The sequence below is a fragment of the Scyliorhinus torazame genome, chromosome 13 (genome assembly GCF_047496885.1).
Source record: "Scyliorhinus torazame isolate Kashiwa2021f chromosome 13, sScyTor2.1, whole genome shotgun sequence".
NCBI lineage: Eukaryota > Metazoa > Chordata > Chondrichthyes > Carcharhiniformes > Scyliorhinidae > Scyliorhinus > Scyliorhinus torazame.
In genome coordinates, this window is record NC_092719.1 from 102,375,533 (window position 1) to 102,389,020 (window position 13,488).

Here is a 13,488-nt window from a genome sequence, read left to right on the forward strand (position 1 = left end):
GGACCTGGTATTGGGGAATGAGCCCGGCCAGGTGGTAGATGTTTCAGTAGGGGAGCATTTCGGTAACAGTGACTACAATTCAGTAAGTTTTAAAGTACTGGTGGACAAAGATAAGAGTGGTCCTAGGATGAATGTGCTAAATTGGGGGAAGGCTAATTATAACAATATTAGGAGGTAACTGAAGAACATAGATTGGGGGCGGATGTTTGAGGGCAAATCAACATCTGACATGTGGGAGGCTTTCAAGTGGCAGTTGAAAGGAATTCAGGACCGGCATGTTCCTGTGAGGAAGAAGGATAAATACGGCAATTTTCGGGAACCTTGGATGACGAGAGATATTGTAGGCCTCGTCAAAAAGAAAAAGGAGGGATTTGTTAGGGCTAAAAGGCTGGGAACAGACGAAGCCTGCATGGAATATAAGGAAAGTAGGAAGGAACTTAAGCAAGGAGTCAGGAGGGCTAGAAGGGGTCACGAAAAGTCATTGGCAATTAGGGTTAAGGAAAATCCCAAGGCTTTTTACACGTACATAAAAAGCAAGAGGGTAGCCAGGGAAAGGGTTGGCCCACTGAAGGATAGGCAAGGGAATCTATGTGTGGAGCCAGAGGAAATGGGCGAGGTACTAAATGAATACTTTGCATCAGTATTCACCAAAGAGAATAAATTGGTAGATGTTGAGTCTGGAGAAGGGTGTGTAGATAGCCTGGGTCACATTGAGATCCAAAAAGACGAGGTGTTGGGTGTCTTAAAAAATATTAAGGTAGATAAGTCCCCAGGGCCTGATGGGATCTACCCCAGAATACTGAAGGCGGCTGGAGAGGAAATAGCTGAGGCCTTGACAGAAATCTTTGGATCCTCGCTGTCTTCAGGGGATGTCCCGGAGGACTGGAGAATAGCCAATGTTGTTCCTCTGTTTAAGAAGGGTAGCAAGGATAATCCAGGGAACTACAGGCCGGTGAGCCTTAGTTCAGTGGTAGGGAAATTACTGGAGAGAATTCTTCGAGACAGGATCTACTCCCATTTGGAAGCAAATGGACGTATTAGTGAGAGGCAGCACGGTTTTGTGAAGGGAAGGTCGTGTCTCACTAACTTGATAGAGTTTTTCGAGGAGGTCACTAAGATGATTGATGCAGGTAGGGCAGTGGATGTTGTCTATATGGCCTTCAGTAAGGCCTTTGACAAGGTCCCTCATGGTAGACTGGTACAAAAGGTGAAGTCACACGGGATCAGGGGTGAGCTGGCAAGGTGGATACAGAACTGGCTAGGCCATAGAAGGCAGAGAGTAGCAATGGAAGGATGCTTTTCTAATTGGAGGGCTGTGACCAGTGGTGTTCCACAGGGTTCAGTGCTGGGACCTTTGCTCTTTGTAGTATATATAAATGATTTGGAAGAAAATGTAACTGGTCTGATTAGTAAGTTTGCAGACGACACAAAGGTTGGTGGAATTGCAGATAGCGATGAGGACTGTCGGAGGATACAGCAGGATTTAGATTGTTTGGAGACTTGGGCAGAGAGGTGGCAGGTGGAGTTTAATCCGGACAAATGTGAGGTAATGCATTTTGGAAGGTCTAATGCAGGTAGAGAATATACAGTGAATGGTAGAACCCTCAAGAGTATTGAAAGTCAAAGAGATCTAGGAGTACAGGTCCACAGGTCATTGAAAGGGGCAACACAGGTGGAGAAGGTAGTCAAGAAGGCATACGGCATGCTTGCATTCATTGGCCGGGGCATTGAGTATAAGAATTGGCAAGTCATGTTGCAGCTGTATATAACCTTAGTTAGGCCACACTTGGAGTATAGTGTTCAATTCTGGTCGCCACACTACCAGAAGGATGTGGAGGCTTTAGAGAGGGTGCAGAAGAGATTTACCAGAATGTTGCCTGGTATGGAGGGCATTAGCTATGAGGAGCGGTTGAATAAACTCGGTTTGTTCTCACTGGAACGAAGGAGGTTGAGGGGAGACCTGATAGAGGTATACAAAATTATGAGGGGCATAGACAGAGTGGATAGTCAGAGGCTTTTCCCCAGGGTAGAGGGGTCAATTACTAGGGGGCATAGGTTTAAGGTGAGAGGGGCAAGGTTTAGAGTAGATGTACGAGGCAAGTTTTTTACGCAGAGGGTAGTGGGTGCCTGGAACTCGCTACCGGAGGAGGTGGTGGAAGCAGGGACGATAGTGACATTTAAGGGGCATCTTGACAAATACATGAATAGGATGGGAATAGAGGGATACGGACCCAGGAAGTGTAGAAGATTGTAGTTTAGTCGGGCAGCATGGTCGGCACGGGCTTGGAGGGCCGAAGGGCCTGTTCCTGTGCTGTACATTTCTTTGTTCGTTGTTCTTTGTTTGTACCTTAGTTGCTGGACTACAAATCCGGTTCCCATTCCCGTGCGAAATTAGTTTAAACCCTCCCGAAGAGTACTAGAAAACCTCCCTCCCAGGATATTGGTGCCCCTCTGGTTCAGATGCAACTCGTCCTGCTTGTACAGGTCCCATCTTCCCCAGAATGCGCTCCAATTATCCAAATACCTGAAGCCCTCCCTCCTACACCATCCGTGCAGCCACGTGTTCAGCTGCACTCTCTCCCTATTCCTAGCCTCGCTATCACGTGGAACCGGCAACAAACCAGAGATGACAACTCTGTCTGTCCTGGCTTTTAACTTCCAGCCTAACTCCCTAAACTCGTTTATTACCTCCACACCCCTTTTCCTACCTACGTCGTTGGTACCAATGTGCACCACGACTTCTGGCTGCTCCCCCTCCCCCTTAAGGATCCTGAAGACACGATCCGAGACATCCCTGGCCCTGGCACCCGGGAGGTACATTGCTTAAACATCCATTTCTTAAAGGTACTCTCACATGACAGTATTTACATTGTTTATCTATCGTCTGTTCTATGTTTTTCATGTATGGTACAATCTGTCTGGGCGCTACGCAGAACAATACTCGGCTTGACACTAAATCTAAATCTAAAAAGAAGGGAGTTCACAACCACCTTCTCAAGGGAAGTTAGGTATCAGAAATTAATGCTGGCCTTGCCAGCGATGTTCACTACCCTGAAGGAATTAATAAAACACACATACATCCTAGTGATAAACATGCACCCACACAACACACACACGCAGTCATATATATGCCCAGAGCACACGCAGAGATAGATACTTTCACATGTACAAACATGCACAAAGCAATATATTTGACATGTAATTGCCCTTTGAAATGGTTAACAAGTCATTCAGTTATATCAAACTGTTAAAACACATCCCAGGAATCTGTATTGAACCTCACTGTGTTACCTTGCGTGGTTCCAACTGGTCTCGATTGGTCTGGTTACTGGCTAGAATTTTAAATTTTGACACCCACGCTTCATAATCCAGCTTCACTCCAACCACTAAAACAAAAATAGGAGAATATTTAATTGGGAACTCAGTGCTGCAAAGTTGGATAATTTGGGGAGAGGTGACTGTAACTGGATGACTGTGGAACAGAGTTACCTACCTGCAGGTTTCAGGGACTTCCCATAGATGCGAAGGTCCACAGCAGCACTGACCAGAATCCCGATGCTGTTATTCATCAGGTCCATGTCAACCATGCTATTTGCTGAGGACAGAAAACAAAGTTAAACTTGTTCATGTTGTGAGTTAGCTTGACAGGATCAGCTAAGGAAACAGAAACATGCTTTGCAAAGGCACTGGCTTCCTCATAACTTAACTGCACACAGAAAATATCAGCACAATAAAAATGTGCTGAAGAGAATCAAGATGCCTTGGCTCCTGAATACCCAAGGTCAAAGAATGAATTATACGCATAAAATCCAACAACATATCCACAACGCACAGACACATCTGCACACAGACATGTAGTATAACACACACAGACACATCCGCACAACACACACAGACACTTCCACACAACACATAGACACATCCGTACAACACAGAGACACATCTGTATAATACATACAGACACATCCATACAACACGCACACACATGTCCACAAACACACACGGACACATCCGTACAACACACACAGACTCATCCACACAATACACAGACACATCCATACAACACACACAGACAGATCCACCCAACACACAGACACATCCGTACAGCACACATGCACACAACACACACAGACACATCACGCAACACACAATTACATCCGCAAAACAAACAGACACATCCGCACAACACACAAAGCCAGAAACACAGGTGCATTTGTACAACACACACAGACACATTTTCACACTTACACATCCGCACACCACACACAGGCACATCCGTATAACACAATCAGACACATCCGCACAACACAGACACATCCACACAACGCGCTCAGACACCCGCACAACACACATAGACACATTTGCACAACATGCACAGACACATCCGCACAACACACAGATACATCTGTACAACAGACACAAACATATCCACATAACAAATAAAGAAACATTCGCCAACACACAGGCACCACTGCACAACATACACATACATATTCCTACAACACACACAGACACAACTGTACACAGACAGACTCGTCCACAAAACTCGCACAGAGACATACGCTCAACACCTACAGACACATCCGTACAACACATGGATGCACCCACACAACAGACACATTCGTACAACACTCAGATACATCCACACAACACACACACAGATCTGTACATCAGGCACATCCACATCCGCAGCCACAAACAGACATATCTGCACAACACACAGATATATCGGCACAACACCCAGACATATCTGCACAACACACACAGACATATCCGCACAACACACAGACACATCCAGACACATCCGCTCACTGTCATATCCACACGCAGACCGATCCGTACAATACACACAAACACATCTAGACACACAGACACATCCGTACAACAGACACAGATACATTTGCACAACAGACAGACACATCCGCACACACATAGATGCCTCTATGCAGCACACACAGACACATCCGTACAACACACAGACACATCCGCCAACACTCAGATACATCCACACAATACACACAGACAGATCCGTACATCAGACTCAGGCACATCTGCACAACACAACATCGACACATCCGCACGCAAACCGTTACATCTCCACCCAAATCCACATAACATATACAGACACATCCCTACAACACAGGCACATCTGTACAACACACATTCGCACACCAACAGACATATTCGCACACAGTCGCATCCGTACAACAACGACACATCCGTGCACAAAGTCACATCTGCACCCACAAACAGATGCATCCACACAATACACAGACACAGCTGCACACACAGATACATCTGCATAACACACAGACAAATCTGCACACTGTCATATCCACATGCAGACCGATGCGTACAACACACACAGACTCGTCCAGACACACGGACACATCCGTACAACAGACACAGACACATTTGCACAACAGACAGACACAGCACGGTAGCATTGTGGATGTACAACACACAGACACACCCGTACAACGCACGCAGATACATCCGTACAACACACACAGTCACATATGCACAACACAACGACACATCAGAACCCACAAACACACTTCCACACAAACACATCTGTACAACACAGGCACATCCATACAACACATTCACATACAAACAGATATATCCGCAGAGTCACAGGCGTACAACACACAGACACATCCGCACAAGACACACAGACTTTTCCACACGCAGGCACATCTACACAAAACTTAGACACATTTGCACAACATACATAGAAACGTCTGTACAACACAAACAGACGCATCTACACAACACACAGACACATCGCGCAACACACATCGATACATTGCACAACACACAGACACAACCGTACAACACACATAGACACATCAGTACAACACAGACGGACAGTCACACACGGACACATCCGCACAACACACAGACACATCCGCTCAACGGCAAGAGATACATCCGCACAACAAACACAGAAACATCTTCACAACACACAAAGACACATCGCACAACACATACACATCGCACAACACACATAGACACATCCATGCAACACACAGACACATATGTACAATACAGACACATCCGTACCAAGACACAACCACACAAACACATCTGTACAATACAGGCACATCTGTACAACACACATTCGCACACAGACAAATCCGCATTCAGACACATCCGCACACAAACAATCACATTTTTAAAAAATTAATTTACGGGATTGGGTGTCATTGGTTAGGCCAGCATTTATTGCCCATCTCTAGTTGCCCTTCAGAAGGTGGTGATGAGTTGCCTTCTTGAACCGCTGCAGTCCTTGAGGTGTAGGTACACCCCTATGCTATTAAGGAGGGAGTTCCAGGATGTTGCCCCAGCGACAGTGTGTGCCTCTGTGAAGGAACGGTAATATATTTCCAAGTCAGGGTGGTGGGGAACCTCCAGGTGGTGGGGTTCCCAGGTATCTGCTGCTCTTGTCCTTCTAGATGGTAGTGGTCGTGTGTTTGGAAGGTGTTGTCTAAGGAACCTTGGTGAGTTACTGCCGTGCATCGTGTAGGTGGTACACACGGCTGCTATTGTTTGTCGGTGGTGGAGGGTTTGAATGTTTGTGGAAGGGGGAGCAATCAAACGAGCTGCTTTTTCCTGGATGGTGTTGAGCTTCTTGCACCGAAAAACAGACACATACACACAATGCACAAACACATCAGCACACACACATACATATCTGTACAAAACATACAGACACATTCACACACACAGACACATTCACACACACAGACACATCCACACACACAGTCACATGAGCACACACAGACATATCCTCACAACACAGACATCCACACACAGACACATCTATACAAAACACACAGACACATCTGCACACAGACATATCTACACCCAGTCACATGCGTACACAGCCACATCCACACAACATACAGAAACATCTGCACAACACAGACATATCTGCACAACACAAACAGACACATCTGCACAACACACATAGACACATTTGTACAAAACACACAGACACATCTGCACAACACACTCAAACATATCCGTACAACACTCGCACACACATCCATACAACACACATAGACACATCTGTACAACACATACAGACATATCTGCACAATACAGACACAACCCGCACAACACACAGACACAGCCACACAACACAGACAGACTCATTCGCACGACACACATAGACACATTTGCATATAACACACAGACCCATCTGTACAACACACAGAGGCAAATCCATACAACACAAAGACACATGTCCACAACACAGAGGCACATCTCCACAACACAAATATATACATTTCCACAATACACCCATATATATTTGCACCAGAAGCATAGATACATCCTCCCAACACGCACAACCACATCTGTACAACACACACAGACACATTTCCAGAGCAGAGACACGTCTCCATGACAAGAACAGACACACCTGAACAACACATGGAGACACATCTGCACATCTGTACAACACAGAGACCTATCTGCTAAACACACAAAGACACATGCCCATGACACAGAATGTAAGGGTCCTTCCTGTGTGTTCTTATTTATTTCCTGTTGATTCCCTTACTTTCCCTTTCTTTTATTTTTTGCCATTACATTTTTGATTCATGGATGAGTTGTGCACATGTCTCTTTAAGACAGTATGTAAGGATCCAGAAGGATTTAAATTGGTGATTGCAAATGGACCAACACCAATGCCAGAGATTGGCCGGCACCAGCGATGACTTGGTTTGACTGATGGCCAATGTATTTCCCCAAATGGTTTCAGTTTGATTCCTGGCAGCCCTGAGAAAGGACTGCTTTCCTCGCCCCTCTCCGTTTTTCTATAGAAAGACTGTGTTTCTGAACTGGAAGGGAGTCTGGATGAATCTATGTAATATTTTATTATATTATTATTATTTTTTATAAAAAATTTAATTTAGTTGTTAGCCAGATCTTGGTAGAAAGTTAGAGGAATGGCAGGGAAGGGAGTGCAATGTTCCTCCTGCAGGATGTTTGAGGTGAGGGATGCAGTTAGTGTCCCTGCTGATTTTACCTGCAGGAAGTGCTGCCATCTCCAGCTCCGCCAAGACCGAGTTAGGGAACTGGAGCTGGAGTTGGAAGAACTTCGGATCATTCGGGAGGCAGAAGGGGTCATAGATAGCAGCTTCAGGGAATTAGTTACACCAAAGATTGGAGATAGGTGGGTAACTGTAAGAGGGACTGGGAAAAAGCAGTCAGTGCAGGGATCCCCTGCGGTCGTTCCCCTGAGAAACAAGTATACCGCTTTGGATACTTGTGGGGGGGGGGGACTTACCAGGGTTAAGCCATGGGGTACGGGCCTCTGGCACAGAGTCTGTCCCTGTTGCTCAGAAGGGAAGGGGGGAGAGGAGCAGAGCATTAGTAATTGGGGACTCTATAGTCAGGGGTACAGATAGGAGATTTTGTGGGAGCGTGAGAGACTCACGTTTGGTATGTTGCCTCCCAGGTGCAAGGGTACGTGATGTCTCGGATCGTGTTTTCCGGGTCCTTAGGGGGAGGGGGAGCAGCCCCAAGTCGTGGTCCACATTGGCACTAACGACATAGGTAGGAAAGGGGACAAGGATGTCAGGCAGGCTTCCAGGGAGCTAGGATGGAAGCTCAGAACTGGAACAAACAGAGTTGTTATCTCTGGGTTGTTGCCCGTGCCACGTGATAGTGAGATGAGGAATAGGGAGAGAGAGCATTTAAACACGTGGCTACAGGGGTGGTGCAGGCGGGAGGGATTCAGATTTCTGGATAACTGGGGCTCTTTCTGGGGAAGGTGGGACCTCTACAGACAGGATGGTCTACATCTGAACCTGTGGGGCACAAATATCCTGGGGGGGAGATTTGTTAGTGCTCTTTGGGGGGGTTTAAACTAATGCAGCAGGGGCATGGGAACCTGGATTGTAGTTTTAGGGTAAGGGAGAATGAGAGTATAGAGGTCAGGAGCACAGATTTGACGTCGCAGGAGCTGGCCAGTGTTCAGGTAGGTGGTTTTAAGTGTGTTTACTTCAATGCCAGGAGTATACGAAACAAGGTAGGGGAACTGGCAGCATGGGTTGGTACCTGGGACTTCGATGTTGTGGCCATTTCGGAGACATGGATAGAGCAGGGACAGGAATGGATGTTGCAGGTTCCGGGGTTTAGGTGTTTTAGTAAGCTCAGAGAAGGAGGCAAAAGAGGGGGAGGCGCTGCTAGTCAAGAGCAGTATTACGGTGGCGGAGAGGATGCTAGATGGGGACTCTTCTTCCGAGGTAGTATGGGCTGAAGTTAGAAACAGGAAAGGAGAGGTCACCCTGTTGGGAGTTTTTTATAGGCCTCCTAATAGTTCTAGGGATATAGAGGAAAGGATGGCGAAGATGATTCTGGATAAGAGCGAAAGTAACAGGGTAGTTATTATGGGAGACTTTAACTTTCCAAATATTGACTGGAAAAGATATAGTTCGAGTACAATAGATGGGTCGTTTTTTGTACAGTGTGTGCAGGAGGGTTTCCTGAAACAATATGTTGACAGGCCAACAAGAGGCGAGGCCACGTTGGATTTGGTTTTGGGTAATGAACCAGGCCAGGTGTTGGATTTGGAGGTAGGAGAGCACTTTGGGGACAGTGACCACAATTCGGTGACGTTTACGTTAATGATGGAAAGGGATAAGTATACACCGCAGGGCAAGAGTTATAGCTGGGGGAAGGGCAATTATGATGCCATTAGATGTGACTTGGGGGGGATAAGGTGGAGAAGTAGGCTGCAAGTGTTGGGCACACTGGATAAGTGGGGCTTGTTCAAGGATCAGCTACTGCGTGTTCTTGATAAGTATGTACCGGTCAGGCAGGGAGGAAGGCGTCAAGCGAGGGAACCGTGGTTTACCAAGGAAGTGGAATCTCTTGTTAAGAGGAAGAAGGAGGCCTATGTGAAGATGAGGTGTGAAGTTTCAGTTGGGGCGATGGATAGTTACAAGGTAGCGAGGAAGGATCTAAAGAGAGAGCTAAGACGAGCAAGGAGGGGACATGAGAAGTATTTGGCAGGAAGGATCAAGGAAAACCCAAAAGCTTTCTATAGGTATGTCAGGAATAAGCGAATGACTAGGGAAAGAGTAGGACCAGTCAAGGACAGGGCTGGGAAATTGTGTGTGGAGTCTGAAGAGATAGGCGAGATACTAAATGAATATTTTTCGTCAGTATTCACTCAGGAAAAAGATAATGTTGTGGAGGAGAATGCTGAGCCCCAGGCTAATAGAATAGATGGCATTGAGGTACGTAGGGAAGAGGTGTTGGCAATTCTGGACAGGCTTAAAATAGATAAGTCCCCGGGACCTGATGGGATTTATCCTAGGATTCTCTGGGAGGCCAGGGAAGAGATTGCTGGACCTTTGGCTTTGATTTTTATGTCATCATTGGCTACAGGAATAGTGCCAGAGGACTGGAGGACAGCAAATGTGGTCCCTTTGTTCAAAAAGGGGAGCAGAGACAACCCCGACAACTATAGACCGGTGAGCCTCACGTCTGTAGTGGGTAAAGTCTTGGAGGGGATTATAAGAGACAAGATTTATAATCATCTAGATAGGAATAATATGATCAGGGATAGTCAGCATGGCTTTGTGAAGGGTAGGTCATGCCTCACAAACCTTATTGAGTTCTTTGAGAAGGTGACTGAACAGGTAGATGAGGGTAGAGCAGTTGATGTGGTGTATATGGATTTCAGCAAAGCGTTTGATAAGGTTCCCCACGGTAAGCTATTGCAGAAAACACGGAGGCTGGGGATTGAGGGTGATTTAGAGATGTGGATCAGAAATTGGCTAGCTGAAAGAAGACAGGGTGGTGGTTGATGGGAAATGTTCAGAATGGAGTACAGTCACAAGTGGAGTACCACAAGGATCTGTTCTGGGGCCGTTGCTGTTTGTCATTTTTATCAATGACCTAGAGGAAGGCGCAGAAGGGTGGGTGAGTAAATTTGCAGACGATACTAAAGTCGGTGGTGTTGTCGATAGTGTGGAAGGATGTAGCAGGTTACAGAGGGATATAGATAAGCTGCAGAGCTGGGCTGAGAGGTGGCAAATGGAGTTTAATGTAGAGAAGTGTGAGGTGATTCACTTCGGAAGGAATAACAGGAATGCGGAATATTTGGCTAATGGTAAAGTTCTTGAAAGTGTGGATGATCAGAGGGATCTAGGTGTCCATGTACATAGATCCCTGAAAGTTGCCACCCAGGTTGATAGGGTTGTGAAGAAGGCCTATGGAGTGTTGGCCTTTATTGGTAGAGGGATTGAGTTCCATAGTCGGGAGGTCATGTTGCAGCTGTACAGAACTCTGGTACGGCCGCATTTGGAGTATTGCGTACAGTTCTGGTCACCGCATTATAGGAAGGACGTGGAGGCTTTGGAGCGGGTGCAGAGGAGATTTACCAGGATGTTGCCTGGTATGGAGGGAAAATCTTATGAGGAAAGGCTGATGGACTTGAGGTTGTTTTCGTTGGAGAGAAGAAGGTTAAGAGGAGACTTAATAGAGGCATACAAAATGATCAGGGGGTTGGATAGGGTGGACAGTGAGAGCCTTCTCCCGCGGATGGAAATGGCTGGCACGAGGGGACATAACTTTAAACTGAGGGGTAATAGATATAGGACAGAGGTCAGAGGTAGGTTCTTTCCGCAAAGAGTAGTGAGGCCGTGGAATGCCCTACCTGCTACAGTAGTGAACTCGCCAACATTGAGGGCATTTAAAAGTTTATTGGATAAACATATGGATGATAATGGCATAGTGTAGGTTAGATGGCTTTTGTTTCGGTGCAACATCGTGGGCCGAAGGGCCTGTACTGCGCTGTATTGTTCTATGTTCTATGTTCTATGTACAGGAGAACCATTCCAGGATGTTCCAGCAGAGTCCAGAACCGATCAGCTCTCTCTGTAAAAAAGGCTGATATGAACCAACCAACTCTCTCTCCAGAAAAGGCAGAGGGCTGGAAACAAACCACGAACTAGAAGTAGAGTTTGATGTGAAGCAAAGGGGCCCATCACCAGGAAAAGCTCTGAGTACATTTCTAAACTACAGAGAAGATCATTACAGGCTGCAACCAAGGACTTTGATCACCCAGCGGCTGTGAGGAAAGTGTGCTAAAGAACCACCATTTGAAGCAAAGACTCATATCTTTTGACCTTCATCCTTACTATTTTACCCCTTTCCCCCCTCTGTGTTTATCTGTCTTGTGTGTGTGGGTAGAGGGTGGGAAAGTTAAAGCGGGGTAGTAGGTTAGCTTGTTGTTATCCAATTGCATTTACAACATGTGGTAGTATGTATTGGGGGTCATGTGGGACTGGAAGCCCTAATGTCATTGGCTGACAGATCCCGGGTCCTGGTTGGCCGTTGACCTCATACTCCGCCCTGAAGGCGAAGTATAAGAAGCCGGTGCCTTCCCCCGCATGCCAGTTTACTATCGGGCTGCTGGGGAACAGACACGCTTAATAAATTGTGGCGCACAAAGACTCCGTGAGACAAACAGAGTGAAGTCGATGAGGCTTTATTAAGCGTGTCTGTTCCCCAGCAGCCCGATAGTAAACTGGCCTGCGGGGGAAGGCACCGGCTTCTTATACTTCGCCTTCAGGGCGGAGTATGAGGTCAACGGCCAACCAGGACCCGGGATCTGTCAGCCAATGACATTAGGGCTTCCAGTCCCACCTGACCCCCAATACATACTACCACAAACCCATCCTGCTCCGAAAGCACGTGCGGGCACATAAGGCGGACCCGTTGGTCGAAAGGGTTCACCTCCTCCACGCAAACCCCCAGTACGCCTACGTGGAGTACCCCGACGGCCGACAGGACACGGTCTCCCTGCGGGATCTGGCGCCCGCCGGCACCACGCACACCCCCCCGGCACCATCAACCCAACCGCCCCCCTTCCTGCCACCGCCGCACCCCGCGACCGCCCCCTTCCCAGGGGGATCAGCCCCCCTCCCCTTTGCACCGACAGCTAAAACCGTGCGGTTCCCGGAGGCGACAACGCTGGTACAAGCACTACCACCACCGCCGGGGCCGAGGCGATCGACACGGACGACCAGACCGCCCGACCGACTCGTGGCGTCGATGTAAAACAAAGATGGACTGTCCAATGAACATTTTGTTTTCATATATCCTCTGTAAATAGTTGTAACAGGACGATACTGTCCAATACGGTCCTACCATGTAACTGTTCTCTCCTCCCAGGACCAGTACTGTAAACCCTTACCACCATACGAAGCATCACCCCGCCGGGTTCATTTTTGATAAGGGGTGAATGTGGTAGTATGTATTGGGGGTCATGTGGGACTGGAAGCCCTAATGTCATTGGCTGACAGATCCCGGGTCCTGGTTGGCCGTTGACCTCATACTCCGCCCTGAAGGCGAAGTATAAGAAGCCGGTGCCTTCCCCCGCATGCCAGTTTACTATCGGGCTGCTGGGGAACAGACACGCTTAATAAAGCCTCATCGACTTCACTCTGTTTGTCTCACGGA

At 47.3% G+C, this 13,488-nt stretch overlaps 1 protein-coding gene across 4 annotated transcripts in view; it reads right to left on the reverse strand.

Annotated features, from left to right (window-relative positions):
• cacna2d2a (calcium channel, voltage-dependent, alpha 2/delta subunit 2a) overlaps positions 1-13,488 on the reverse strand; it is a 1,719,882-nt gene that overhangs the window by 160,096 nt on the left and 1,546,298 nt on the right. For all 4 annotated transcript variants that reach the window (XM_072472012.1, XM_072472009.1, XM_072472008.1 and 1 more), the window contains 2 exons: positions 3,494-3,595; positions 3,292-3,386 (listed from right to left, as the gene is read on the reverse strand). In XM_072472012.1, coding sequence (XP_072328113.1) covers positions 3,292-3,386; positions 3,494-3,595 — 197 coding nt within the window. The remainder of the gene's footprint in view (positions 1-3,291; positions 3,387-3,493; positions 3,596-13,488) is intronic.